Below are 27907 nucleotides of genomic sequence, written 5' to 3'. Positions count from 1 at the left end.
TAAATTGTAACATGATTTATCTGTTTCTTCTCAGAAAAGTTAACAGAGGCGAACAGAAGGCTGGCCTCATTTGGTCTCATTGCTCTGGATGGTTCTGGACAAGGGCAAGGAGGAGATGGATGTGTCACAGCCAACTCAAAGGCCTACAAACGTACGCAGAGGAAAAAGACTGAACTGTGTAAACTCAAAATGGCTGTAGGGGAACTTTATCTGGGTCTGGTCTTTCTACAAAGCTACCAGGTAGAAGTCTAATCTCATCACAATGTGATTCTTTAATGTTATGTAGTAGCTATTCTCAATAACCTTATTTTTTGTGACCACAGGAACTGAACTACAGAGGTTTCTGTAAGATCACCAAAAAATATGATGCAAAATTTGCATGTGAGTATGGCCTACAATGGAGGACTGAAAAACTGGACACTTCCTTCATTTACACAGAAAGGACTCGCTGTGGTCAGATGATGGTCAGACTGGAGGTGAGAATACTACTGATTGGCTGTCTCATATATTGTTATTTTAATTAAAAAAAAAAAACATTTAGTATTTAATTGTTCTCATCAATTTAACCCCATAGACTTTCATGCTTCAGCTTGAGGGTGGCAATAAACAGAAAGCTTTGAGAAGGCTACAGGTCCCACCGAGGGGAATGGAACAGGTAAGAACTAGATCTTTTGACTGTGAGATTTTTGCATTGTGAGACAAAATAAATAATGAAAGCAACATATTTTTCACTATTTCACCATATTTCACCACGATCAACATTACATTTAAAAACTAAAAAATGTGTGGGTTCACTGGTGGTTGTAGATAGATATTGACCACTGTGTTATAGAGAGCTCTGTGACCCCTGGTTTCTATCACCACTATTGTAAATTAAATCATTATATAAAGTTTCTCTACAATAAACCATTTCTCATCAAACCGCTCTGTGTATTTTTATTCATGCAAAGACAGCTGGTCAGTGGATAACCTTCCGGATTGGTGTCACCTGTGGCCTTGTGATAGCTCTGCTAACGTTAATTGCTTTTAAAGGTTAGTAGGACCATGTTAATTCCACTTTGACCCCAAACAGCTCTGTACAGTTATTTAAAATTTAAACCACACTTGAAAAGCTCACATCTTTTTCATTTTCATCCTTCAATGGCTGGCTAATGCTCATCTGTGTGTACAAGTGTGGAATGAACCGCACCTAGAGCATCTGAAGGCACTCCAGCTCTACAGAGGCAGCTTTCTGCTGATTGAGTTCCTGTTCTTCATGGGACTGAGCATGTGTTGCTGGGGGAAATCTGGGATCAATCAAGTCCTCATCTTTGAGCTGGATCCCAGACAACACTTATCACATCTACATGTTTTAGAGGTGATGAGCACAGAATCGCTTCCTTCATCCATATCAGTACTGCCATTGTCTTGAAAGCGACCTCGGCACGTTAATGTTCCTTTTCTTGTGTTTCTGAATTCACTGTAGGTGGCAGGATGCTTGGCTGTATGTTGGTGTGCTAGTGTGCTGGCATCTCTACATTCCTCGCTCTTGTCAGTCCCACAGCAGCTCCACCCCCTTTTCTTCCACAGTCTGCTGTTGCTCCTGCTGTTAAACCCCACCCCAACATGTCACTCTCGTTCTCGTCGCTGGCTCCTGACTGTGATGGTGAGACATGACATTCCAGATGCAGGGCTTTGGGATAATAGCAAAAATGAATGCTTCTGAATACATTCCAGATCTATAGTTAACTTCCCTTCACTCATTAAGTTGGCTTGATAAAACCAATTAACTGTTCTTGGTAGTATTATTTTATACCTGGGATAACATAGCAACAGCCTAGCAACACCTTAGCAACCACCTGGGATATCATAGTAACAGCCTAGCAACACCTTAGCGACCACCTGGGATATCTTAGCAATGGCCTAGTAACACCTTAGCAACACCTGGGATTTCACAGTAACAGCTTTCTCAGGCCAACTTAAAGTTTATTCATAGACTTCCCCCTTTTAGTAATGCTTTCTGTGTTAAAACATGATTTAATTACATATAGAGAACACTGGGGTTGGTCACACTTTTTTGTCTTTTTTGCATGTTCTTTAGACTTAAAGAGTCTGAGACAATGTGTATGTGGATCAATCTACCCCACAATGATAACTGTCAATGTAACATTTTTATTTCTGCATCCTCTATAAATGTGGATATTAGCTTTATGACACTCATGTGAGAATCAGCTCTGGTCTGCCTTGGTAAATAACATACAAATATAGTTTCCTTAATGAAAAGCCGAAAAGCTACCAGCAACATTTTTAATGTAAGTGCTATGTTCTTGTAACACAACTTCTACTCTTGTTCATCCACAGTGGAATGTCTTGACAGCAGCTTTCCGGCCTGTTGGGTTTGCAGAGTGCTGGTTAGCTGACCAGCTTAACAGTCTAAGCCCCCTCATCCTGAGCCTGTGGGAGATGCTGTGCTTCTACACTGCTCAAATAGGCTGGAAAGATCTGCAGGATGGTAACTTTCTGTATACAGGTGGGGGAGACTCCAGACCACTCCAACCCAAATAGCTGCATGGTGCTCTGTGTTATCTCACCTGATAATGACATAAGAAAAATCATATCAAATAAAAGAGTTTGCTGTACTATGTAAATACTGTTAAAGTGGAAAACTTACTACCCAGTCCATATGGTTCATAACCAGAAACAAAGCTGCAAGAACAGTCCATTCTAAATATAAACATACATATGTTTGGCTTACAGCAGTTTTACCTATCTATTCGTGCTAAAGTTACAAGGAGTGTTGTTACTGCTGAAACAATGTTACTGAGGTTCTAGGTTCAGTACCAGACTAAGACTGATTTTCAATCTAATGTGTCTTATCTGTGCTTTGTCTTTTTGTGTGCACCAGAGAGCCTGGACTGGGAGAAGCAGAGTAAAGTAGTCCCATGTCTGATTCAGTGCTTCCCTCCATGGCTGAGGTTCACTCAGTGTCTGAGATGTTTCTGGGACAGTGGTCGTACACTGCACCTTCTAAACGCTGGAAAATACTCTACTGTTTTTCTCATGGTCACCTTCGCTGGCCTCTACAACATAGCAAAAGGTAGAGTGATCTCTGCTTAACACTAAAGAATGTGATGCTACTGTAGGGATATATATATATATATATATATATATATATATATATATATATATATATATATATATATATATATATATATATATATATATATATATATATATAAACAGATTTTTTTATATTTTATTGACATGACATCTTTATTACGTTTTGATAGATATGCTTTCTGCATTGAGCATTGCATGAATGACTATGGAGAGGACACGCAGTTATCGCACTCAAAACTTCTAGGCTATTTTTCTACATTTTGATTTATTACTCATAATCAGCATCACAGAAGTGTTCAGCTTGGCTGCCATATCGTGTCACATCTGAATAAAACAAGATTGCTTTAGCCTAATTTGTGCTGTTGCTATTTTATGTTGAATGATACAGCACACAGTAGGCTAACAGTAAGCTAACCATGGTTAACCTAAATAATTTTAATGCAAAGATATGTTTTTTTATATTGAAGTGCTAAAGAAATATTTAGAATTTTGCATGTGTGCCAATATGATATAGTACAAACAAGAGTACACTGAGTAAAGGTGGACTTTAATCAGTATAATGAGTTTATGTGGTGTTTTTCACAAAATATTTGGTGGTTCTCAGGCCAAACATAACCTGTACATATAGGTCCTAGTGTGAAAAATTTTCAAAACCACTGTATTACTATATTTTAGGCCCCATGAAGATAAGATAAGATAAAACAGGTGCAAACCCAAGAGACATTCATGGTATAAATTTGTATAGCAAATCTGAGTAAATATATATCCAATTACTGTGAAAATCAACAGATGACGATGATGTGGACATATGAGATCATTTCACTTGAACTTGTTTAACCCTTTAGTCTCAGACTAATCACACGCTAAGTTTTATTATTCAGTAAGTACAGAGACTTCAGTGCAAACTGCCTGAGCTATTCTTAGGTTGTAGAAGTGTGTAATAAAACTTTGGGTCTGCAGGTGGTTCCTGGCCATTTAAGGGGTTGACCACAAAAACAGTCTGGGCTACATTTTAATCTGTGATAGGTTGTGCTCCTGCACTCCCCAATGTATTAGGTACCAATAATACTTTAAGTTAAAGTTACTTTAATTTAAACAGCTTTATTATTCAATTATTGATTATAAAATATCTGGTTATTATGAAAGTGACCATTTGAAGTGTGTGTCCTCATTCAGGTCTTACTGATTGCTGTTATCATGGTGACTTTATTCAGAAAAAAAGTCAAACTGAAATGTGCAGGTTGATGAATATGGTTTGTGTGTGTTTAGAGAGGGCTGCTCCCCCCATGGAGGTCAATGCGTATCTGTATCTGTGGGCTGTGGCTACCTGTTTGAGTGTGTTAGTGACTATCAGCTGGGACCTAAGGATGGACTGGGGACTGCTACAAGGGAATGGCCTCCTGAAAGAAGAGCTTGTCTACTCAAGAGAAGTAAATTATGCCCATGATCTATGTCTTATATGTCTACAAACATGAAACGTTAAATTGACATGTGTTGAACCATATGATTGTGCTATGGAATGAAATGGAATATGTGAGGATGTAGAAGGATAAATGTAAATGGCATTGTAGACTTAGAGGCATGTAGAGTAGCCTACACATATACACAGATATAAATGTTGTTACTTTGTTGTAATATTGACTTAAATAAAAGTAAAGCCTAGCAAACAGCAATTTAAGAGTAAAACAGTATCACAAAGCAATGGAAAGTTTTAGGCCATGCACCATGTATTGATGTATTAAGCAAAGCTTGTTAGTTGCTACTTTTCTCTTTTTGGGACCTTTTTATTCTAAAATGAAATGCTAAAGCTCAAAGGTGAGACGTGAGAACAAAAAAGCAGTCCAGGTGCTGAAGCAACAGAACAGAATGAAAATAAACACGAGATTATTTTCATCACAAGTAGAGTATGGGCCAGTTTTCTGGACATGGATTATGCTGAAAATATGTCTACAGACAATTACCCACATTAAAAATAAATGTAATATATATGCTGTGTTAAAATGGATGTTCCAGGGAGCGTATTATAGAATCTTCCTATCTTTTTGTCTTTTTCGTCAGACTTTTGCCTTTGATCTGACAGGCAAGATAAGGTTTTTTTCATAAATTCGTATTACGGAATCAAATCCTATGTTAATTTAGAATCTTATCTTATTTTACAGCATCTCATCTTATCTCCAGTTAGGAAATCTTAACCCACTTGACAATCAACTGGCATGTCTGTTACCTAGCAGCCAACCAACACGCAATCAAAGTAGTCAAGTTAGTTAGCCAGACAGCTAACGTTAGTTAACTTTACTGATGTAAATACTGTCAGAACAAAGCTAAAGTGTGAAAAACTCTTAGTTAAAAATATTGTGAAAGCATTTTGTGCTGTTTTGGAGTGTTTTTGGAGTTTTACCCAGTTTCAGTTTCCCAAACACTTTAGCCGACTGCAACGTTGTTCCGCCTAACAGATACTCATTTAGCTCTGTCTCGTCAATATTCAACACCATCGCAGGAATGTTTTATCTGATGAGTTTTCATCAACATTAACACAAAGATAATAGGAGTGGGCGGTGGAGATCGTGTCTGCAGTGTCCTGGGTTTTTAAAATGCTGTTAGAAAATTCATAATCTTCATGTCATAAACGAAAGCATCGTTTTCATAAATGTAGCTAGCTAGCTAACATCATTATTATATAGTTATAGTAAACCATGCTGCCTACCTAGCTCTGGGCTTGTCAAAGTTAGGACAGTATTTAGGAAATTTTGTCTTTTTAGGATGATTCTGTAATATTGTTTTCTTATCTGCAGTTAGGATAAGAAACTTATGAACTGTTCTTCTGTAATAGCTTCTGTCCTAAATTCAGTCCTAACTGAAGTTGGCATAGTAACTAAACAAATAAGATTTCAGACTTAAGAAGTTTCTGTAATTTGACCCAAGGTGCTTAAACATATGCCAGTATATGCAGATATATGCAAATATATTAAAATACATGCTTGTATGCAGATATGTACATAAATACAATAAAAGTAGCAAGATTTTGTTGATGTTGATATCTTGTAAGCCAGTTTGATTAATAAAGTTTTGTTCCAGATTGCTCCCAGTCATCACATGGATTTGTTCAGGTGCGTCACCAGCATATTTGATTCAACGTAATCTGATCAGCCAAACTTTAGGTATCGGATGATAACTACATTTAATACTGGGCTTTCACAAGCAGAAGTTTGTAAATGGTTAAACAAACACACAACGTAAAAATCACAATTTATTGTATTAGTATTTTAATTCATTTTGAAATTTGTGTTTCTTCAGCAAATAAATGCTTACAGAGCAGATAAATAGATAAATTAACACAGTTTATATTATAAATTGGACACATATTTGGAAAATGTGAAATTATATTTCCTTTGCACATTGTCTTGGACTTAGTTTCAATGCCAAAGCTGAAATTTTATTCAGTCTAGCTTTAGGCTTAATCTGGATCTGGAAAACCGGCCTTGAACACACTACTACATATTTATCTGGTTAAAGAAGAGTATGAGTTAGTGTGACTGGGCTAAAATAGAATATAAATGCATACAACTACTAATAGATGTTTATAACATAGCATTCAACTTGATCTCACTTTGACCCTGTCCTTCTGTTTTTTATTGTCTTGTTATATTTCTGCAACCTCTGCAGATTATTTTGGATTTTAATGTTTAAGTCTCTTCCAGGTGTACTACTATGCAGCCATGTTAGCAGATGTGCTACTGCGGATCTCCTGGGCTATAAATATCCTCCTAGCTCAGATGAAGGATTCAGCTGCTGCTTCTACTGCTAGTGCTGTACTGGCTCTGCTGGAGGTCCTCAGGTTAGATATGCCTTTCTGAAGTGAAAAGACTGCCAAACCACTAAGAGCGTATTGATTCTTAATAAAGATGCTCAGAGCAAATCTGCCATTGCTGTAAGTGGAAGATTTCTGACTCTTATACCATGTTTTTTCTTTATTTACCTGTAATGCAGTTTCTCAGGATAACTTCAGTACATTTAGAGAGTAGGACCATTTTATTTCAGCTTTACTTCTTTTGCAGGCGTTCTATGTGGAACCTCTTTCGGCTGGAGAATGAGCACCTAAAAAACTGTGAACAGTGTCGAGCTGTTCGTGATTTTGAGTTCCCTAGCAGGACAGTAAACATGCCAGAGCAGTTCCTCCAAGAGAAGCTGATGGACCAGGATGAGCTAGATAACACTGAACCCAACACCAGTACCTCACATCATAAACCAACTTGTTTACCATTCAGATATTTAAGGTGATCATCTGGATTAATATGTATTTGCTTAACATGTAAAAGCTACTCCCATACTAGATTGTTTGAGCGACTGTAAGGTGATAGAATATATCGTCACTGTTCAAAGAAAAGCAAGTGTCTCCAAAATGGTAATTTTACAGGAAAGGGCAAAAATAGTAGCATTTATATTGGTCCATTGATCATAAAATTTTCACATAATGTAATTGGCAGCTGCCGAGTTCAAATTCTGCAGAGAACTGAAAATCACAAGAAACTGAGACACTTTTTTTGACAGTGACAATATGTAAGAACTAGCTGGTAACAGATTCTTTTTCAAGCAAGATCTTTCTCTTTTTGCAGACCAGCCGTTGAGGAGACAAACTTACCCATACAGAGCCCAAAGATGGAGCCAGCACCATTTCCATGAAGTGGAAAGATGTGCATGCATGTAGATAACATAAGAGACATTGATGAGAGCTGAACTTCCCAACAGTTAATACATTCTAACTGTACTGGCCGGTCACATATTGCTTTTTGTTAAGATTGTGACGTTCAAACATATAAGGACCAAGACCAAGATGTCCCTCAAAATAATGCTTTCCTTTATTTCACTTCTAAAACCATCAGTATTTCAATTTTCCAGACCAGCTGATATGCAAAAATCAGGCAAGCATGTACTATACAGCAGCTTGAGCCCGAGCAAATAGAGAAGAAAAAAAAAAAGAAAAAAGAGCATGGGAGGAGAAAGTGAGAGTCCAGCATTTCTCTCTCCAGAGGACTGTTGTTCTCTGTTCTGCTTCCTACTCTGTGTTCACGTCAGCAGTCCCATAGTCAGCTCTTTTTCACTAAAGCAGCTCTCTGCTCTCCTCCTGTTATAGTCCACATCCAGCAGTATAGCTTTGATATCTGAAGCATGTATATGTTAATGAACAGGTGCATTATCTTTTGCTTGTTTTTTTAACCTTGCCATGCAGTGTTCCATGAACCATTTGTATGGTCTGTGTAACTCTGTGGAAGATTAGTCAGTAAAATGCTGAGCATCATATCCATAACAACCCAGCCTGTAGGATGTTAGCATGTGTATGTAGTAGTATATGTGTTTGTTTGTGTCTGTATGTAAGAGATAGAGAATATTATTTATGATAAATGACCGCTTTATCTCTTACAGCTCTATGCAGACTTGGTGTATTGGGCATTGAAGGTCTTTTGATATATCCAGGGAAACTATTGTATGTCCGTATCCCCACTCCCTCCCCCCTCCCCTAGGTCGTGCAGCGTTCGACATGGTATTGATATTTAGGTGGTGTAATCCATGGAATTAGTGGTAGTGGTCCTGTTTGAAGAGTAGACCACTTTAAAGTGGCCTGACTCACTGGTCTTCTACCAGGGGTCTCTCTCCGCTGTGTTCTTCTGGCTGGCTTTTGGGGCTGCTGCATGCTCCGTCCCCTTCCGCTCTCTTGCTGGCCGGGTTGAGGGTGAGAACAGTTCCCGCTCTCTCTGAGCCCTCCACATGCCTCGCCGGCATGTCCTCTGGGCTGTCCACAGGCCGTGCTCGCAGCGGGTCAGCAGCTTTGCCCGTCTCCGTGCTGGCTCTATCCTCTATGGCTGCTCCAGGGAAGTGACCATTTCTCAGTGTCTCTCTGCAGTCTCCATAGAGATGCTGCTCCAGAGTCAGGTTGGACTGGGCCAGGTGTTTGAAGTCAGACTCAAAGGGGAAGGAAGGGCTTGGCTGGGCCACTCCGTCCACCTGGCCAAGCACCACAGAGCCCCGGTATGCCTCAATAGCCTCAGGGAGCATGGACTTGATCTTGGGCAGCCAGCGCTTACGGACCCTTCGGGCGTTGGTGCACATATCTGCGGCAATCACGTTCATTTCACTCTCCTTGAAGTTGGGGGCAAAGTTCTGACAGTAGACTTGAAAGGTGGACAGAAATAAGACAGAAAAGGAATATTTATTTTTAATAGGCAGCTGAATTAAAATGTGAAGCACGCAGGGTAGACTACAGCAGAACGTGCAGCAGTTTACCTGCAGTATGTGAATATACCATTTTGACTGTGAAAAAAAGTGGAATTACTATGCACAGTTACTATATTCACAGAAGGCTGAAGCTGACTCACGTTTGACTGTGTTCAGTATGCGGCTATCCAGTGGTTTGCGATTTGGATCACAGTTGGAAGAGCGGATGCCTGTTCCACAGCTGTCTGCCAGTGTGTTCCTGCAGTCGTGATACTACAGTCAGCCACGGGGGGGCACAAGCACTAAATATTTCCACAACAGCAGCATTCATCGCATACACCACACTGTTTCTTTGAAAGTCTAATTTGCAGATACTGTCTGCACATTTAAAAATAACTGGCACAGTATTTTCAAAGGTGTTTATGTAATCAAATAACAGGCATACATGGTTTGCACATAAGGACTGTCACTTCTACAGACCTGTCAAAAAATGCAGCAAGGAGGCGCCGGAGCAGGACTTTGTGCTTGACCCCGGCGCACAAGTGGCAATTCATCAGCTGCCCACGTGTCATAAATACACCAGATCCTTTCACAACATCAACAACAGAGAAACAGTGAAGCACCAGCTCTTTAAACAAATCACCATGAAGCATGTTAGCCTACTTATTCACTTAATCAGCCCTTTCTCAGATTTCTCAGGGTGGCACTGTGGAAGAAAGGCCTTACCTGCAATCAGCTCCAGTCTCTCTCCTGGATCTCCCTCTGTGTATAGTGCTGGGTGGCAGCGGTAGCCGATCTGGCTGATAAGTCCGGCAGGCAAAGCCTCCCTGTCCCCTCCGAGCAGCACACAGAAACGGCTCTCCAGGGACGGAGGCAGGGAGGACACCTCCATCTTCTCGTGCACTAGGAGGAGAGGAGAGACACATACACAGAAAAAAGTCAGGGGGGTGTTTAATCCCAAATGTTCAGACAAGTCTATTTTAGTACACAATCCACAATGACATTTACTGCCATAGAGACCAGCCGAGACACTGTAGATCTTCCCACTGGTGAGGTTGTCGTATGAGTCATCTTCAAAGTCCTCCTCCTCGTTCTGATGGGATGTGGGGCTGTCAGTGGTGGGCAGGCTGGACGCCCCAGGGCTGGAGTGGTCTCTGGACGAGTGCTCGTATGGGTGGACCATGCTCAGGGTCCCGTTCCCCACCCCGCTGGTGTAGAAAAGCGTGCTGCCCCTGGAAGACCTGCTCCTGAGTCCCTTGACGTCGTCCTCGGGTTGCTTGAGCTCCCCGCTCTGAGCACACACCGGGGTCTCCAGCTTCTCTTCCTTGATTTTGCAGACGGCCGTGGGCTGGTCGCCTAGCAACAGAGCGGAGTTGTTGTTGTTGTTGTTCGGGCTGGGGGGATCATCCGCCGCAGACGTCTGCGAGTCGCAGAATGGAGCATTGGCCTTGAACATCAGGTCCATGCCACGCTCCACGATGTTTTGGATCTGAAGGTAACCCGCCGTGTACATGACCATCAGCTGGTCGCTGGCTGTCACCGTCATCCTGCCCGTGTAGCAGAAGGACAGGATCTGCTGGAAGCAAGACGGCGCCACAGAAGAGGGCAGCTCAAACAGGGCCTGACTGCTGTCACTGAAGAGGTCACGGAAGTAGAGGCTGCTGGCGGCCAGCACGGCCCGGTGGGCCTTGAAGGCCTGACCATTGACCATGATGGCCACATCGCAGTGTTGGCCCAGCAGCCGTTGTTCGTTTAGGCTGTCCAGCACCGCGCTGCCAAAGTTGGGGATCTCCATGTGCAGGAGCTGAGACATCACGTTGGCTTCAGATCTCCACAGGACGTAGAGAGAGGACTTTCCAGGTGGGCATCTGCAAAAGGAGGGTCCACACAGAAAGAACATTAATGCAAAGTAGGAAAACGTGAGGAGGAAAAAGTTGGGACTCCCAGAAGGAGATGACAGGAATTAACCCCATTCCCCAAAAGTAAGAACGTTAGCTCTCAGAAGCACAGAGGACAACAGGGAAAAGAAAGCAAAGAAACCTGGAGGAGAAATGCTGAACAGCAGCAGCTGCCCTACCAAACACTCCCCCCTAGCATTAGCACAGTCTACATGTTTGGTAACTCTGACTTGCAAAGCTTGGCAGAAGAAGCAGAAGAAACTGCAAACTGACCCACCAACCCTGCCCTCCCTCCTCTGTCCCACCACCCCACTACCTGACCTCTACAGCAGAATCCTCCGAGACGGGAGAGAGAAGGCAGACAGCTTCCTCACATTAGCTTGGCAGAACGAAGGAGAGCGAGAAAGAGAGAGTGAGAGAGAGAGTGTGGGAGAGAGAGATGTGTCTCAATCCGTCCTCTCCTCCCTGCACAGGACTTCCTAGCGAGAGAGGGGAAAGCAAGCGTCTGTGTGCAATCGATGCACCATCTACTGTATGTCACAGAGAGGGAGAGAGAGGCTATAGGCACAGACACAGAGACGGGGGAGAGAGGGGGGGGGGAGGGAGACTGAGAGAAAGTCATTTAAGGACACATGGAGAGAGAGAGGGGGGAGAGAGCGAGGGAGAGAGAGAGAGAGCAAGAAAGAACATAGTGTGTGCGTGTGTGTGTGTGTGTGAGAGAGAGAGAGAGAGAGAGAGAGAGAGAGAGAGAGAGAGAGAGAGAGCCTGATGCGGATAATTGCCCTGCAGAGTTAAACGCATGCATGTGCGATAGAGACAAAAGACAGGCAGAGGCACAGAAATGGCTCACTTTTATTAGAGCATCAAAAAAGAAAAGATGAGGGGGAAAGAGAAAAAAAGAAAGAGGGGAGAAATGAGCGAATTCACCTCATGTCAACCTCCTCGGCGAGACCGAAACAGGCGCAGTCACATAATCCATCAGGAGCTCTCTCTTTCCCTCTCTTTCCCCCCCTTCTCTCCCTCTCCTTCTCTCTCTCTCTCTCTCTCTGCCATGCTCGGCAGGATTATTTACATTAAGGGCAGACAAATGGAGTGTGCCAGGAGAGAGCAACGCTGCAATGCAGTCCCTGTCACAGGCTGGCATGCTCAGTACAGAGTCTGCATACCCAATCAGATGTGCCAACACGGCATCAGACAGATAACAGCCAGACAGGAGGGGGGAAAAAAAGAAAAAGAAAGAAAAACACAGGCAGACTCAGCCCTCAACCTGCTTCTGCCGTCACGTCTATATAGAAAATAAGCAGACAGCAGGCTTTTAGGCTTTTAGCAGGGCGTTTATGTGAGTTTGTCATGATTCGTGAGGCACACAGGCGAAGCACTGCAGTGAGAGGGAGGCTATATGGAGCACTAGGGTGGTAAAGCAGCATCACTCAGCACAGTGGATGGGGGGGGGGGGGGGGGGGGACGGGGGGGGGGGGAGAGAGAAAGGCACTGGGGCTCTGCCTTTGACTCATTGCCTTTTAAGGCTAAGACGCCGATAGAGCATGAGTCAGCACTATTTAAGAAGAAACGTGAAAACATCAGTAATACTCTGCCGTCCGAGATTAGAGGGAAAAAAAATTAGAATATATAAATAATGTATGGCAGACATACGCCCTTGTAAATACTGCAGGAGCTGAGCTCACCCGACTGTCTGGTCTTTTGAAAGAAAAAAAAAAGCTGTGAAACTGTGTCAGCCGAAGTTTCAACAAAAGCTAGACACTAGAAACTTTTCATTCACGCTCAGTTCAGTCTGATGTTCACTTTCTGCCATGAAGTTCTGCTGAGAACTTTTCCAAGATCCCAAATCAATAATTCTTGCTTTGAGGCAAATCTCTAACCCAAAGTGCAGAACACTGATGCATTATTTTATCCTGGAATCAACATCTGTTTGGCTGACAGCTGGGATGCGAGCAGTAGATGGAGGAATTGCATGGTCACATGTATGACGTCCCTAGAGAGGAGAGACTGCGGTCTGGGCTGTGGAGGAGAGGAGGCGGCTCCACACTGCCCACTGGAGGACAGACGCAGCCTTGCCGCAGTGAAACGTCCTGAGCAGAAGATTTGAGGGGAATGATTATTGGGCTGCTTCCTCACAGGCACTAGAACATTTTTAGAAGCTCAAGGAAAGACTCTCTTTTGTCAGTCACACGTTCAAGGCTGATACCAATGTACATTTTTATTTTCAAAGACGAGTTACATTATTGGTCATACAAAAATGCCACAGTTCCTCTCTGAGGACGAGAACAGCTACATATGTACAGGACGAGCCCAGAAAATACTCTTCACGTAAAAATAGTCTGTCCTTAAACCATTGAAAACATATAACAATTTAAAAAAAGGGTACAATGTCATTTTGGAGCAGCTGAAAAGGCCACTTTTCTGTGCCATTACGATCATGCCTTTTTCTGACACAAAAGCAGGAATTAATAAGGCTTTTCATCGAAATGAGTACATTTCATCACAGAGCTGCTTTAACAGCCAAAAAACAAAAACAAAAACAAACAAAAAAAAAACAGGTAAACCAAACAAGTTCACATTTATACAGATAAACACATGAAAACATGTTGAATGCTGTCAACAGTAGTGAAGAGCAATTCCACCAATTTGTCAAACTGTCAATCACTGAGCTGTAAACATTCAGAGCAGTTGGATGCGAAAAGGTTCACTGTAGATAAACTTAGTGACTCAGATTTTCTTTACAGTGGTGGTGACAGGAACCAGGAGGTGTGATCTATACAATTCAAATTTACTATCCAAAACAACCACCAACTCTAAGGTTTTGTATGTAGTGTTGGGAAAATAGTAGTAAATCTGAAAAAAAAAAAATATTACGAAGCACATGCTCAACCATTTCACATAATACCTTTCTCCCAGGGTATTTTCAAGGTATAAGCTCCTCACCTGGTTCCTGTCACCACCACTGTGAACAGTCTTTACTCAGCAAGTTTCTCCAGAATTGAGCATTTCACATCAAACCACTCTCAATAACTCTGTTCACATTTAAACAGTCAAATTAGGCAGAAATGTTGAGAAATTTGTGATATTTATAAAGAAACTTCCAGTTTATTCTGCACAAAAAAAGTATATTCTTCATAGCGGACAGATGTAGTAAATTCCATGTATCAAGTTAAATGGCTTGGAATCCTGGACTCACTGAAAATATTAAAAGAAAGATTTTTGATACTGTATTATCACACTAAAACACACTAAATGCACATCACTACATCATATCATTTAAACAAACAAAAAAAAAACAGCTCGAATCTTGTTTACCAGTCGCTTCAAGAGAAAAAGAACAAATTTTATCAGCCTCGATCCTTACGAGACACATTAAGAGACAATCCATTACCATATCAATAATTTAACGTGTGCTCTCAGTGAAATAGCGTATCATTTCATATATCAACATTTTACAAGCTTATCTCTATACTAGGAGCTGCACAGTAGCTGTGACAGAGCTAAAAAAAAAAAAAATGTTAAAACACCACAAGCAATGATGTCTCTAAATGCCCTGGTGGGAAACATTAGGGCACAGAAACCAAAATCAATCACTGTGAACTGTGTCAGTGTTCAAAAAATGCTTCAACCGAGAGTGCCTGAGGAAATAACGATTAATGCAAGGACACGATGTGACTAAACCACTCAAGGTGCGATATCAATTTAAAAAAAAAAACAAAACAGAACGCTCACACATTATACTCATATCTACTGGAAGGTCCAGTGTGGCACAGATCTGAGAATCACATCACGTTTCACTATGTAAACATAATTAACTGGAGGATCATGTCCACTGCAGGATTTTAACCAAGACATCAATGCAATGGTCCAAGTAGGTGAGAATACCCATCAGAACTGTTTAAGAGATAAGTCATAAACAAAATTTCTCCTTTTGTAGTGTAATTACAGGGCTTTGAAAGGCAGTGATTTAAGGTTTAATAGCTAAGCTGGCAATGTTTATTTGATGGGGTAAAGTTGTGTGTACAAATATCTCATACAAATATCTGGTCAGTGTTACTTTGAGCGTGTTAGTCCACTGACAAATCAGGGGGCACACTTGGCTTCATTAAAAATCTCTATAAATAACCTTGTCATACATAGTATTTTCATAAAAATAGACTTCTTTGACCTTAGTAGTCAGATGTATTTTGATTAATAAAATATTTTTACCTTTCCAATATTTCATCCACTTGTAATAAGAGGGAAAAACCTCCACTTACAAGGCTTCAACCTTACAACCAGGCCTGACACATGGGGTTGAGTTTCGAGTCGGTCATAAATCAAGTTTGGCATGAGATCGTCTCTTCACAGCAAACATCACAAAACAGCACATACTACAATAAATGAATAAATTAAAGTTTCCTTCAACTCTGGCAGGTTTCTATATTACAGTCAGGTTTCTAAAAAGAGTTTGTCTGCTATACGAAGGGCCGATGGCTTTTGATCTTCCACCTTTTGGAGCGGACGCGGAAGAAGAAGAACATGAGCATGAGAAACACACAGGAGAAGGCATAGAGCAGTACACAGAGGCTCATGTCCACGCTGGAGAAGCCCAGCCCCAGGAAGGAGACACTCGGCCCCAGTTCCTTTTGGACACCGGAGCCCCCGTCACCTGCTCCATTGAGGTCAGACTGCTTCTGATATTTAGGAGCACTTTCAGCAGATGGCTTCAGTCCTTTTACATGAACGTTGAACAGGGTTGCAGCTATGGCTTTGTTAGGAGCAGGAAGGCCTGGCTTTGGATGGCTGTCACTGATGTATTTGGGGGAAATGTTGGCAGCACCATAGTGTTGTTTGAGAAAGGTGAGTACCATGTCTTCATTCCACACATGAAGCCCATCTTGCTCTTCATGACAGGCAGGACACAGGTCAGGAGTAGGCCACTGCGTTTTAGGAAACATAGGGTCTTCACTCAATGAGCCTAGGCAGAACAAACAATGATTACTGTACATTTTTATACTATCCCACATGTAAACATCAAATAGCGTATTAATATTGATTACAATTAGGACTGTCACAATTAGTAATCCACACCAGAAGGAGCTGAAGAAGTCAAATTAAATGTTTGATATTACAAAAGTGTAAGTGAAGTAAACAGCCCGTCAGACAGCTAATAGGCTAACAGGCCCCTCCAATAAGACTCGGTTAAAGGATTCTCTGCCATGCACAAAGTGAAATCACTGTGTGGGAAGTGAAAGTAAAAAACACAGTTTTTACCTATTTTTCAGTTAAGCCCATTTTATTGTTTGGCTTTAAAAAACAACCAAAAAACATATTACTCTTAAGTAGGTAATTGGGTAACTAAATTTAGCAATAAATGAAGAGTGATCTGATAATTCCTATTAAAATTCCAAAGAGGCTTAATGTTGCAAATCTCCAAACATGCAAAAGATTTAATTGCTCCAGCATGTGTTCTATTGTTGCATCTTACCTGCTAGTCTCACATTAACCTGGTTATGCCTCCTCCACAGCCAGAGCACTGCCTCATCCAGTGTCTTCACCTGGCTCATAGACTCCTGTGCCATCTGCTCAAAGTGCTTGCCACACTCACGGCAGCCGAAAAAAGTTCCAATGTAGCGGCGCATTGTTTGAAGCACTGCCAATGGATCATCCTCCAGTGCTAAGAGATAGAGGGAAGGTTCACTAAGTGGGAAATTAGAGCTTTGGCGTAATACAATCCAAGCACGATCCCCTAAATTCCCCTTTAAATATGCACCATTCTACAGAACAGCTGAGTCAGTAAATTACTACAGAGGAGTAGAAAGCAGAAGCAGAAACCATAAAAAGGGGTGGATTTACAATCATGTGATCTCAAACCTACAAAAAGAAACAAATATTCTTCCTTAAACATCTACAAACCAGCTGCTTCACATCATGCAGAGAAAACTGTACTGCTTAATTAAAAAAAAAAAAAAACACACATGCTTTTCTAGCCACTTGTTGAAGAAAAAGCTGAAAGCATTTGGCTGTTGGTACCAGTGTTGGCAAGAGCGTCTGGTTGGCTGGCAGCTTGCACGGTGAGCACGTGGAACAGAGTCCAGAGGGAGCAGGGATATCCTCTCAGAGCCACGCTGCTGCCCTGGCAGCCCACCCACTGCACATGCTCACTCAGGTACAGCCCAGAGATCTGACACGAAACAGAATAGTACAACGGTTACAAAAACGCCTACAAATGTTTTTTCCAGCAAAACAACTGACTGAATTATTGGTACAGTTAAGTCCTAAAACTAAAACATACCAGGTACTTTTATTAATATAATAGTAAGTAAGAAGCTGATTATGCAGACAAATCTTCAGGATTAAGGAAGATTTTTGAGCTGAAATTTAAAACACTGGAAAATGCCTAATAAATTTCTATGTAACATTTTTCAACACCTCAAGCAGCTCATCATAAGTTTGGGGACACTTATGTTTACAAAATGTTTTGATACAAATGAGTATGTTTGCAAGACTTGTCAGTTTGCACTTGATCCCTAAAGTCTGGCTTCATTATGTCGCCAGTGCCCCATATCAGGAAAACTAAACTGTGTCAGTTGGTTGCCATGGTTTCACTGACACCAAGCACTAATCAGATGCATTCTGACTAAAAATAAAAAACTGGAGAGAACTTGCTAGTCTGTTTATTTTTATTTCATTGTAGTGCATCACTGCAGTCAGTATGTATAGAAAACAGAAAACAGTTTGGCTGTGTGACTGTCTGTTTGTGGAGAAAGCACTGCCACTATACCTCCTATCTAGGAACCAAAAAAAGGAACGCACTGTTTCACAATGGTGGAGATAAAGCCCGTACAGTGCTGCTCAACTCTCAATTCCTATTAGTAATTGCCAGCTCTCACTGAAAATGAATAACCTCCGGCCGTTTTGTCGCACTACGTTGCTACCAGTGTGAACACAGGGTAAACACTGTATATTGAAATGACGTTGCATGCAAGTAAGTCTACTATTAAACTTAAACACTATTATAGAACATAACTATCTGCTTAAACTGTAGTCTGCTATTGCTAAAGCAACTCAACTACCATATTTCACAAAGACAGCTGCCTTCATGAGGTAGTTTGGTAAGGTTGCCAGTCTTACACTGTCAGTTCAGTGCGCAGCAGTGTTAGTCTGAATTTGCATTGCAGCTCTTTAACAACTTCAGAGTATCCAGTGTTATTCAGAGACAAAATGTCTGTAACAAAAAGAAAATACTTTGCAAAACCTACTCCTCATAACCAAGTTATATCATGCAAATATCTGTGAAAAAACTGACAGATCACATGGGAAAAATTTTTGATGAGTGTTGTAAATATTAATGTCTCACCCGCATATTATTGTTGGCAAGATCCAGAATGGCATTGTAAGGGATCTTTTCCAGTGGTAAACTAACCAGCCACTCCAGCAGAGTCTCCAAAAGCTTTACCACAGATTGGCGCCCAGGAAACAACTGAGGTAAAAAGAACATGGTATACAATGAGTAGACATGCTAGTAAATCCCAAAATGGACAATGACCTTAGATCTGGGCATTTATAGGTTTACCTTAGCCACTACAGTGACAAAGTCTTTGAAGGTTTTCAGCTCCTCTCCCTCCAAGGTCTTGTGCGTTGCCAGCTCCACTCTCAATAGGTAATGCAAGCCAGACTCTAGGTCCATCATATACACTTTAGACCTAAAGAGAAAAAAAGACAAAATTTCAGAAGACATTAACCAGAATGAATTTTCCAAAAATGTATCTGGCCAGTTTTTGAAAATTTGAATTTAATTTGATGAATTGTTGAATAGCTCAAACATGAGAAATTACTATGCGTAACTAAAACTGCATCAGGATCCCCCACAAGCCCTCGTTTACCTGCCTTCTTTTGTGATGTGGTAACTGAATATATATTCCCAGTTTTACCCTTTTTCATACCCCAAAACAAATGCTTTCAAGTGTAAAGAGTGACTTGCAGTTGGGGCGGCTGGATAATTCTGCGTGATTTCCTTCAAGGACACACAACGCATGTCGATCATAATTAGAGCTCAGTTATCCTGTGACATTCACCAACCTGCTACTCTACACGCTGCTGTGATCTTAAAAGTTATCATGTGAAAAAGAACATTTGATCCTTTTCCCTCAAACACAATACTACAAAAGAATCTCACTTACTTGTCAAACTCTTTCAACACCTCACTTGAGCTATGGCCTTTATTGGCTGCCTGCTCAAGGTGCTGAACTGAAGTGGACTGCTTCCTATGTACTCCAGGAAGCAGTTTAAGGAAGGAGGAGTAGAAAAAGCGCAGTCTCTTCTGCCTGTGAAAACATCAGGAGAAATTAAACTGCTTAGGGCTGCATACGCTACATTTAAGGGGCAGACGATATGGCAAAAATATAACATAACCACACTTATAGGAATACCACAACAGACAATATAAGTTGTGGAATTCCATCTTTCTGAGGTTTGTCAGGTTGGAACAGACAAAAACAAACCAGTAATGCCACATTTTAAAAATATTATTAAAAACTATGAATACAATGGATTTTTATTCAATATTTCACATACTGTACTGCACTAAATTCAGCTGAACAGGACTTATTATGTTCTTGCTGAAACAAGCAGTTATTCGGTGCTCTGATGAATAAGTATCGATGATATTCATGAACACATATAGTGACACAATTTTATCATGATAAATAGGGATGCACAAAAGGAATCAGCCAATAACAGAACTGGCAGATTTTTGCTTCGAAACCCAAAATCGGCAATCAGCCAATTTAATATTTTTATTTTGGGAGATCTGCAATTTTATGACACACATAATGTAAGCTATATTTTAAATGGTGCTTCTACACAAGTACCAAAATACCACAGCATAGTTATGCATGACACATTGGAATATATATATATATATGTATGCGTGTACAGTATGCATTTACAAAGTAATTCCCTAAGGCAGAGGTAATCAAAACACTCCTGTGTAAGCACAGTGTTACTTTGCACAGATACATCAATGCTGCTTTAATACATATAACATAAAAGACATGTAGCAAAATGCAAATTATAGCTAAGCCACATACAATGATCTAGAGCATTATTTATACGGTCAGCACACTGGCATCACAGACCCTCAAAATAAATTTGGACAGTCAGTGTGGAGGGAGTGGAATTACTTACACTTCCATGACTGCATGTGTTCCATTGGGGTGGAAGAGGTAGGCTGTAGGGACTGTGATGATGCCTAGCTTCTCCATAAGCAGCTTTTCTGAGTTCAGGGCCCTCTTCACTACCACACCCTGATACGGCATGAGGTCCAACATTACCTACATCAAAGGAAACATCAAAAATATACCAATTGTGCTGCACTGATTACTTCTGAAAGCACTGAATTCATCATTTACTCTAGACATGATGAACCTATTATTTTCTTCTGCTTTCAACATAAGCTAAAATACCTATTGTTTTAATCCTTCTTCTGATGGTATGAAAAGAAGCCTTGCCCATACCTCTCTTCCCATGTAGGAGTCTCCATCCTCTACGATAACTGCAGTATAGTGCTCTGATTTCTGGCCCATCAAGGACAGAATGTCCTCAGTCCTGTGAAAAGCCCAGCGAGGAACAATAATGGATTGCAGTCTCTTTTTGTTGCTTGAAGTAATGTGCTGAATGTAAAAACTGCAGTATACAGAGGCAGAGGAGGGGACCCAAAAACCTCCACATATCCAGGCATAAGTCAGCGAAGCAGAGGGGCAGAACTGTTCATAAATATTTTAGTATTTTTGTGTTTTGCTCAGTGTGCTTGTGAACAAACCTGGCAGGTTCTAGTGGGGGGCAGCTAACAGGCCAGTCTTGCCTGGTGTGGTTTTGCAGAAAGTTTACCATCAGCTGTCTTACTGTCTGAAGCTCTCGATCAGCACCTAGCAACCACCAACACAAACTAAAGTTAAGCAAATTAGCAACAGTTTCACTACAGAAATACCTGAAATGAAAAGCTAAATTCATAGGAAATGAAATTCAGCCACACCTCTGTATGTCCTTCCGATATCAGGTGTAGTGACGTGTGCTTTGAAGTACTGTGGAACAAGAAGGAATGCTATTATGTAGTTATTACATAGTTATTAAGTAGTCATTAGCCTTGTTGCTGTCCAAAAGAAAATAAGTACTTCTAAAAATTAAAACTTTATGGGAGACTACAAAAACGCTCATATAAATGCTCTTTATTTCCAGTCATTTTGGAGAAAATGTAGGAAAAAATTGGAGATACATGCTTTTTTGGGCAGCAACAATATAATAAGGACATTAACATCAGCACAAAACCGCACATCTGTGAAATTTACAAGAAAAGAAAAACTTACAGTAAGAGTAAGTTAGTGTAATGTAGTGTATATATGTATAGTGTAATGTATATATATATATATATATATAAGTTTAGATCAATTCTATTGGTCTATTCACCATGAAATGTTAAAACAATGTAAATGGCAGTAGGCACTATGAAATGTAAAGAGCAATATCAATACCTAGTTTAATCAAGTTTTGAAAATGTACTGTAAGTTTATCTTAACAGAAAGCCAAAATTAGTTCCGGTTATAAAATGGAAGGGTAGTTAATATTAGTCCTGGTTATAAACTAGTAGGGTAGTTCACAACAGGCTTTCTGTTACATGGCTTTTGGCAAACATGCCCCAGTTTTATGGTTTCATTTTTTCTAATACAACAGAGAATTTAACACAGCAATTTTAATCTGACACAGTGAATTATTAAAGAGGTCTAATTAAACGTGCACTATAACATACCCGAAATGTGGGGTAGAAGTGGATGCTAAACTCTTTACATATGTCAAAGTTCTTCTCGTGTGCACAGTCCAGAACTCCGATGCGGATGGCCTGGGACCAGTCTGTGGTACAAGAGAATACAGGATTGACTAGCTAGACCGTTCAAAATCCTTCTTATCTTGCCCTCCTAAAGGCATCATTGCACAGACATTTCCCAAGTTCACTTAAATGCATTTTTGCATGACAAAGTATAGGCTACATCTTTGCCTCTTAAGAACAGGCCTCAGCAGAAACTGAAGCTAATCATAGTGTTTAATCACAGTGCATCTGCTGAGCATAAACCCAGTCATAATAACAGGTTCCATCTATATGTTCCAACTTCTGTGTCATTGTTAAACACAGAACGTAGCGCTGAACTAACATGTGGCTTAAAACACACAGAAAAATATGCAATAAAAAAGTTAAAATGAGCAGATGGGCTGTGGAGAGACGAATCCTTGGGAAAGAACAGTGGCAGTGGGTGGTTTGTGTGAAATCCTGGCTTTTGAAGAAAAGGGGGCTGGGGGGGGGGCTAGCCAGAGGGCATCATCAGTATCTAGGATCCACCCACCCCTCCCTATCCCCTAGGGTTTATTCTTCACCTGCTGAAGGGGTCTCAGTGTGTTTCTGGTCTTGTGAGGGAATGCACACCAGGGTCGGCTGGGACAATGAGACCATGCGACCCCTATTGTGAGGGTAACAGCTGGTAGGCGGCCACTCACGAGCCACCCAGCCGACAGCTTGTGCCAACAAAGCTAGACTTAACGTATTCAGCAGCACACATGGCTGCATCGCCCAAATGGCCACATCCAGCCTGTCTTCTGTTTCTTGTTCTTGAAGAATTGTGCTAAGTCTACATTCCAACACTCATTATTCCTTAAATATAACACAAACCAGCATCAGAAAAAAGATGTCCAAAGAGCAAAACTGCGCTCATATCTAAAGTTATTGCCTGTAAATGATTAGCTGATTAACTTAAAACTGTTTGACCAGTGCTATCAGTTAAAATCTTAATTTAATTTTCTTTCGTTTCCAATAAACAGCTGTTCCTTTTTGAACAGATGGGTTTATCATTCAAGTTGAGGAACGGTTTTGAATTGTATATATGAAGGCAATTGCTTCTGCCTGATATGTCTACTAAGAAATTAAGTGGAATTCACGGAAAAAAAAAATAATTCAGGATCACTTTTCAAGAAGATGATAGCACAGACAATAATATTAAAAGTGAACACCCATAAGCAATAAGACATTTCTCCATGTTCATGGATGCATAACACTATGGAAAAAAGTGGTGGGTAGTGACTGCATTCAAGAGTTACACTGACATATACTGAGCTAAAGCAGCCCCTGTCATGGCATTGTTTTCATTTTAATTTGGGCTAATAATGAGTGGTAAATATAACTGTAGAACTTTGAGCTTTCAGCAGTCCATCTTTATTTCATAATGTTTTAACTTCTGGTGATATAATTATGAACATATACTGTATAGACAAAAGTATTGGGACAATTACACATTACACCTACAGAAGCTTTTATGACATCCCTTTCTAAATCCACAAGCATTAATATGGAGTTGATCCCACCTTTGCAGCTCTAACATCTTCCACTCTTCTGGGAAGCTTTCTGCAAGATTTTGGAGTGTATCTGTGGGAATTTTCTCCCATTCATCCAGAAGAGCATTTGTGAAGGGCTCTGTGCAATCCAGGCAAGTTCTTCCACACCAAACTCACCCAGCCATGCCTTTATGGACCTGGCTTTGTGCACTGGGTCACAGTCAGGTTTCCCTAAACTGTTCCCACAAAGTTAGAAGCACAAAATTGCCCAAAATGTCTTGGTTTGCTAAAGCATTGAGATTTTCCTTCACTGGAACTAAGAGGCCTAGGACAACCCCTGAAAAACAACCCCATAACATTATCCCTCCTCCATCAAACTTTACAGTTGGCACAAAGCAGTCAGGCAGGTAACGCTCCCCTGGCATTTGGCAAACCTAGACCCGCCCATCAGACTGCCAGACAGAGAAGTGTGATTTGTCACTCCACAGAATACATTTCCACTGTTCCAGAGTCCAGTGGCATTGTGCTATGCGCCACTCCATCCAACGCCTGGTGGTTGGGGATGTAAAGCTTGCATGCAGCTGCTCGGCCATGGAAACCCATGCTGTGAAGCTCCTGGTGCAGTTTTTGGCTGATGTTACTGATGTTATACAGAGAGGGTTTGGAACTCTAAATCAGCAGAGTGCTGACAGAGTGCTTCTATGCACCATCCGCTTCAAAACTCGGCGACCCACTCTGTAACTTCAAACTTTGAGTTGCTGTGGTTTCTAATCACTTCCTCTTATCAGTAATAAAATTCACAGTTGATCGTGTGATATCTAGGAGGGAAGAAATTTTGCAAACTGACTTGTTGCAATGATACTTATTACAGTACCACGCTCAAATTCAGTGAGCTCTTAAAACGACCCATTTTTCCACAAATGCTTGTAAAGGCAGACTGCATGGCTACATACTTGATTTTATACACCCATAGCAACAGGGCTGAATGAAATACCTGAATTCAGTAATTAAGAAGTGTGTCCCAATGCCTTTGTCCATATAGTGTAGTTCTCAGCCACTCAGTTCAACAATACTGAGGTCTTATGTGCAGTATGTTTAATATGGTTTTGGGGTCCTTATATCATATACACAATTATGCTTGTGCCCAATAACAGTACTATGTTCCCTACATAGAATACTGAATTTAGTTGAGGTGTCTGCGCATAAGTGTGCATATATAAGTACATTAAGTATTTTACAGGGACTCTGAAAATGGTTCAGCCAGTCCCCTTTAAATCTGGAAGACTAATGATGATGAAAAGAATCTGCAAAAATTGCATCCCTAAATGTTATTACATGTTACTTTAAGTACTGGTCTCCTAAACATGGAAACCATCCAAATGAGCCAAATGAAATGTACTCATTAAGCCAAATGTTGGAGTACATTTCAGTGTCAGCAGAGAATTACTGTTGGAAAGTGTTTTTAGTCTAGATTTAAGCTTAATCTGGGACTGGAAAAATGTGCCCTATATATTTGTGTATGTATAAAATGTCCCTGAATCAGAGCCAGGGCAAAAACTGTCCCGTAAAATATAGCATTATTTCCTGCTCTCACCCAGGCATGTGTTTGTGAGTCAAATGCACTCTGGCTTCTAATCAGACAACTTCCTGAAAGCATTCACTGTTGAGGTAATCTCCCACGAGGCAGAAAATATCTGCAAGGAAGCAGATAGATTTTATATTCAGCGTGTAGCTTACTTTTAGCAACGGCAAGACATGTCGCTAATAGATTCATCCACTTTTAGGCCAAACGTGTTAAACTGGAGACCTTTTCAGCATCATTACCCTCGGCTGCACCCAACATAAGATGCTTTCCCAGGGCAAATCAGCCTGGCCTGTTCACACAGTACTACACTAACACATGGCACAATCCAACTCTGCATTAATCAGTACAGTCCCAGGCCTGTAAGGCAGTCTGATGAGCACAGAGGGGGTCAGGCTGTTAATCCAATTACTCATCCAGGGGAGGACATTCAGCAGACCTCAGCATGTCCAAAGGTGGGCTTTCTCCTTCCTCTGCTGTCTCCAAGCTACTTATTGAAGCCACTCTTCTTCAGGCAATCATCTCAGTAATCATTGGGTAAACCCGCAAACAAAGGGAGCACTAAGGTTTCCACACATTCGTGCCTGGAGGGCAAGCCACATCCACAAGCTTCACTCTGGGTTCCTGGGAAACTCTGAAACTCAGCAGCCATCAGTTGATAAACCAATATTTCCACAGTATCTCACAAAGGTGATTATATAGTCCAGGGATCAGACTATGGTTCAGTGCAATTATAGGATTCAGAAAACATACTGCTGGACAAAATCAGCCACTTAGTGAAAAACAAAGGTTAAAGAAAAACAGACTGTTGGACAATATAATGTTGGAAAAATGATTATCATCTGCAGTAATATCACAATAAATGAAATCCTTGTTATACCAACTCAGTTACAAAGTACCACACGTGTACATTACCCTACCTTCTATTGACATATAGTAATATATTTACCATGTAATTACAAGTTTGTCCTCTTCACTCTCTGAAAGTAGATCTCCTGTTTTGGTCTCATGTTATTTGCATTCTTTGCCAGACTGAATATCTATATTATAACCTTTTCAAGGGTGATTCAAAGTACCTAAGTAGTTATTTAGTTGCTGATGTTCTCTTTGTAGCATATACTTCAATACAATCTATTCTATTGTGTGTTTGAACTAACTTTATAAGTGCATGACTGGGCAATAAGAATGATTAAAAAAAGCATTGTAATCATAACATATGTCCTTATTAATATCCTATTAATATCCATTAAAAGCCCAAGGCTATTAAATATGGTATCAGCACACGACCCATAATGGAAATAAGTTTTTATAAATGTAATAAATCAATATGTATTAACTAAATATAAGAAGATGTGAATGAATGTCACCATTACCCTAATAAAACAGCTGACACTTCACATGCAGGCACTATGTTTAAGTTGTTATCAAAATGTCATTTTTGAAGTGCTCCGTCCAGCTGCTTCACATCAGAGATCAGATTCGACTTAGACGAGACATTGCCAGACAAAACTGGCTATTTCTTGGAAAATAGAGGCTGATAATATATTTGAATAATCCGAGACTGTTACTCCGGGGTACAGTACATGGTCAATCTTGGAAAAACGCAGCAGCTGGGTAAACAATCCAGGTCTTATCACCAGGATTCGCGTACGTGCTTACAGGTGCTGAAAAGATTAAACACGTCGACGTGTTTCCACCACGAAGGGCAACTACAACGAAATTCACCAACACGTGATCGACAAGACACTGGCTACGTCCAACACCACATAACGCTACTTCTACATATATACTGTACCATGACAACACTAATGGTAGTGTAACCATTATTCTGCGTGGTAGCGTGAGGTTTAGGACGCAGACAGGATGTTTAGTCTAAACCCGGAGAAACACGAAGCTAAACATATTAAATCACTGAATTTTGAAGTGTTATTAATGTTAGACTCGCCCCTTTTGTCCCATTTTTTTTTCAAAACACACAGCTAGCTTGTTAGCTTATATAGCTTCCCAAACTACTGCGCAAAGCCTCTTTTTTCCCATTCCACCTTAAATGATGCATCAATTCCATTCTGGTGTCCGTCGGCCGTCAAGGTGCCGAAACATAACGTAACTGCTGCTCCATTTAAGGTGGAATTCATAATTCGAATAAGAAGCTAACTTCAGCATCGAAACTAGCAAACCTACTGCTACGTGCAGGGGGAAATTCAGCGATGGCTAACTAGCTATACATGTAGGTTAAAGAAGGAGGAAAACGACCCGATCTCGATCCTATTCATCCGTTCCTACCTTTCACGTCGCCTGCCAGGGCTTTCCATGTGGGTGAGTACTGGATACAGTGTCCACACCACGAAGAGTAGAACTGAAGCAGCCAGGCTGAGGAAGAGTTGAACAAGGTCTGCTTCAGAGTGTCACTGGTTAGGATAACCACCGGGTCCTCCTCAGTGTATAACCGAGCAGTCTGGCCATACTGAAATACGGCCGCTAAAATAATTATTTTGAAGTAAAACGGGACTGCCATTCGGAATGAATTAAAGGTAATACAGCCTGAGCAACACACTGCCAGCTCCATTAGCTGCGTCTCTTCGCTCTGGATCTGTGGGCTACGCTTGTGACCAAAGATGCCTTCGAGGACATCATAGCGGCGCTGATTCGGCGCATGGGACCCGCCTCTTGCCTGCGTCTGATTGGTGCATCTTTGTGAGCCCTGTCAGTAACGCTGGTAAAGATGCCTTTTTGATATGAATTTCATTCATATTTTTAC

General features: G+C 40.9%; 4 protein-coding genes across 6 annotated transcripts; 2 read left to right on the top strand and 2 right to left on the bottom strand.

Moving 5' to 3' along the window:
* The first annotated feature begins 461 nt into the window (after positions 1-461).
* On the top strand, positions 462-3096 carry LOC108423560 (xenotropic and polytropic retrovirus receptor 1-like). The gene is made up of 7 exons (XM_037531880.1): positions 462-476; positions 575-655; positions 951-1032; positions 1173-1357; positions 1466-1645; positions 2341-2491; positions 2885-3096. Exons 1-7 carry the CDS (start codon positions 462-464, stop codon positions 3094-3096), a joined length of 906 nt encoding a protein of 301 aa, XP_037387777.1.
* Positions 3097-4385: 1289 nt separating this feature from the next.
* On the top strand, positions 4386-8063 carry LOC119261866 (xenotropic and polytropic retrovirus receptor 1 homolog). Its single transcript, XM_037531879.1, has 4 exons — positions 4386-4529; positions 6798-6934; positions 7155-7373; positions 7713-8063. The coding sequence occupies exons 1-4, from the start codon at positions 4386-4388 to the stop codon at positions 7777-7779; spliced, it is 567 nt and encodes a 188-aa protein (XP_037387776.1). The 3' UTR covers positions 7780-8063.
* LOC108423593 (nucleus accumbens-associated protein 2) lies at positions 7945-12245 on the bottom strand. Of its 3 annotated transcripts, none has more exons than XM_017690987.2 (6): positions 12135-12245; positions 10318-11177; positions 10036-10212; positions 9790-9895; positions 9471-9568; positions 7945-9266 (listed from the first exon to the last, which is right to left on the bottom strand). In XM_017690987.2, the coding sequence occupies exons 1-6, from the start codon at positions 12137-12139 to the stop codon at positions 8722-8724; spliced, it is 1791 nt and encodes a 596-aa protein (XP_017546476.1). In that variant the 5' UTR covers positions 12140-12245; the 3' UTR covers positions 7945-8721. The 3 variants fall into 3 exon arrangements, with proteins under 3 accessions (XP_017546476.1, XP_037387269.1, XP_017546479.1); XM_037531372.1 differs by lacking the exon at positions 12135-12245 and adding an exon at positions 11350-11435 and having other exon boundaries at positions 7946-9266; XM_017690990.2 differs by lacking the exon at positions 12135-12245 and adding an exon at positions 11529-11754 and having other exon boundaries at positions 7947-9266.
* Positions 12246-13399: 1154 nt separating this feature from the next.
* qsox2 (quiescin Q6 sulfhydryl oxidase 2) lies at positions 13400-27715 on the bottom strand. The gene is made up of 12 exons (XM_017691169.2): positions 27433-27715; positions 21997-22097; positions 21226-21274; positions 21013-21118; positions 20708-20798; positions 20379-20524; positions 19373-19516; positions 18766-18895; positions 18550-18672; positions 17223-17373; positions 16678-16866; positions 13400-16167 (listed from the first exon to the last, which is right to left on the bottom strand). Exons 1-12 carry the CDS (start codon positions 27713-27715, stop codon positions 15665-15667), a joined length of 2016 nt encoding a protein of 671 aa, XP_017546658.1. The 3' UTR covers positions 13400-15664.
* Between the last annotated feature and the right edge of the window lie 192 nt (positions 27716-27907).

This window comes from Pygocentrus nattereri, chromosome 20 (genome assembly GCF_015220715.1).
Source record: "Pygocentrus nattereri isolate fPygNat1 chromosome 20, fPygNat1.pri, whole genome shotgun sequence".
NCBI lineage: Eukaryota > Metazoa > Chordata > Actinopteri > Characiformes > Serrasalmidae > Pygocentrus > Pygocentrus nattereri.
Note: the sequence above shows the minus strand (reverse complement) of the source record. Positions and strands in the feature narration are given on the sequence as shown.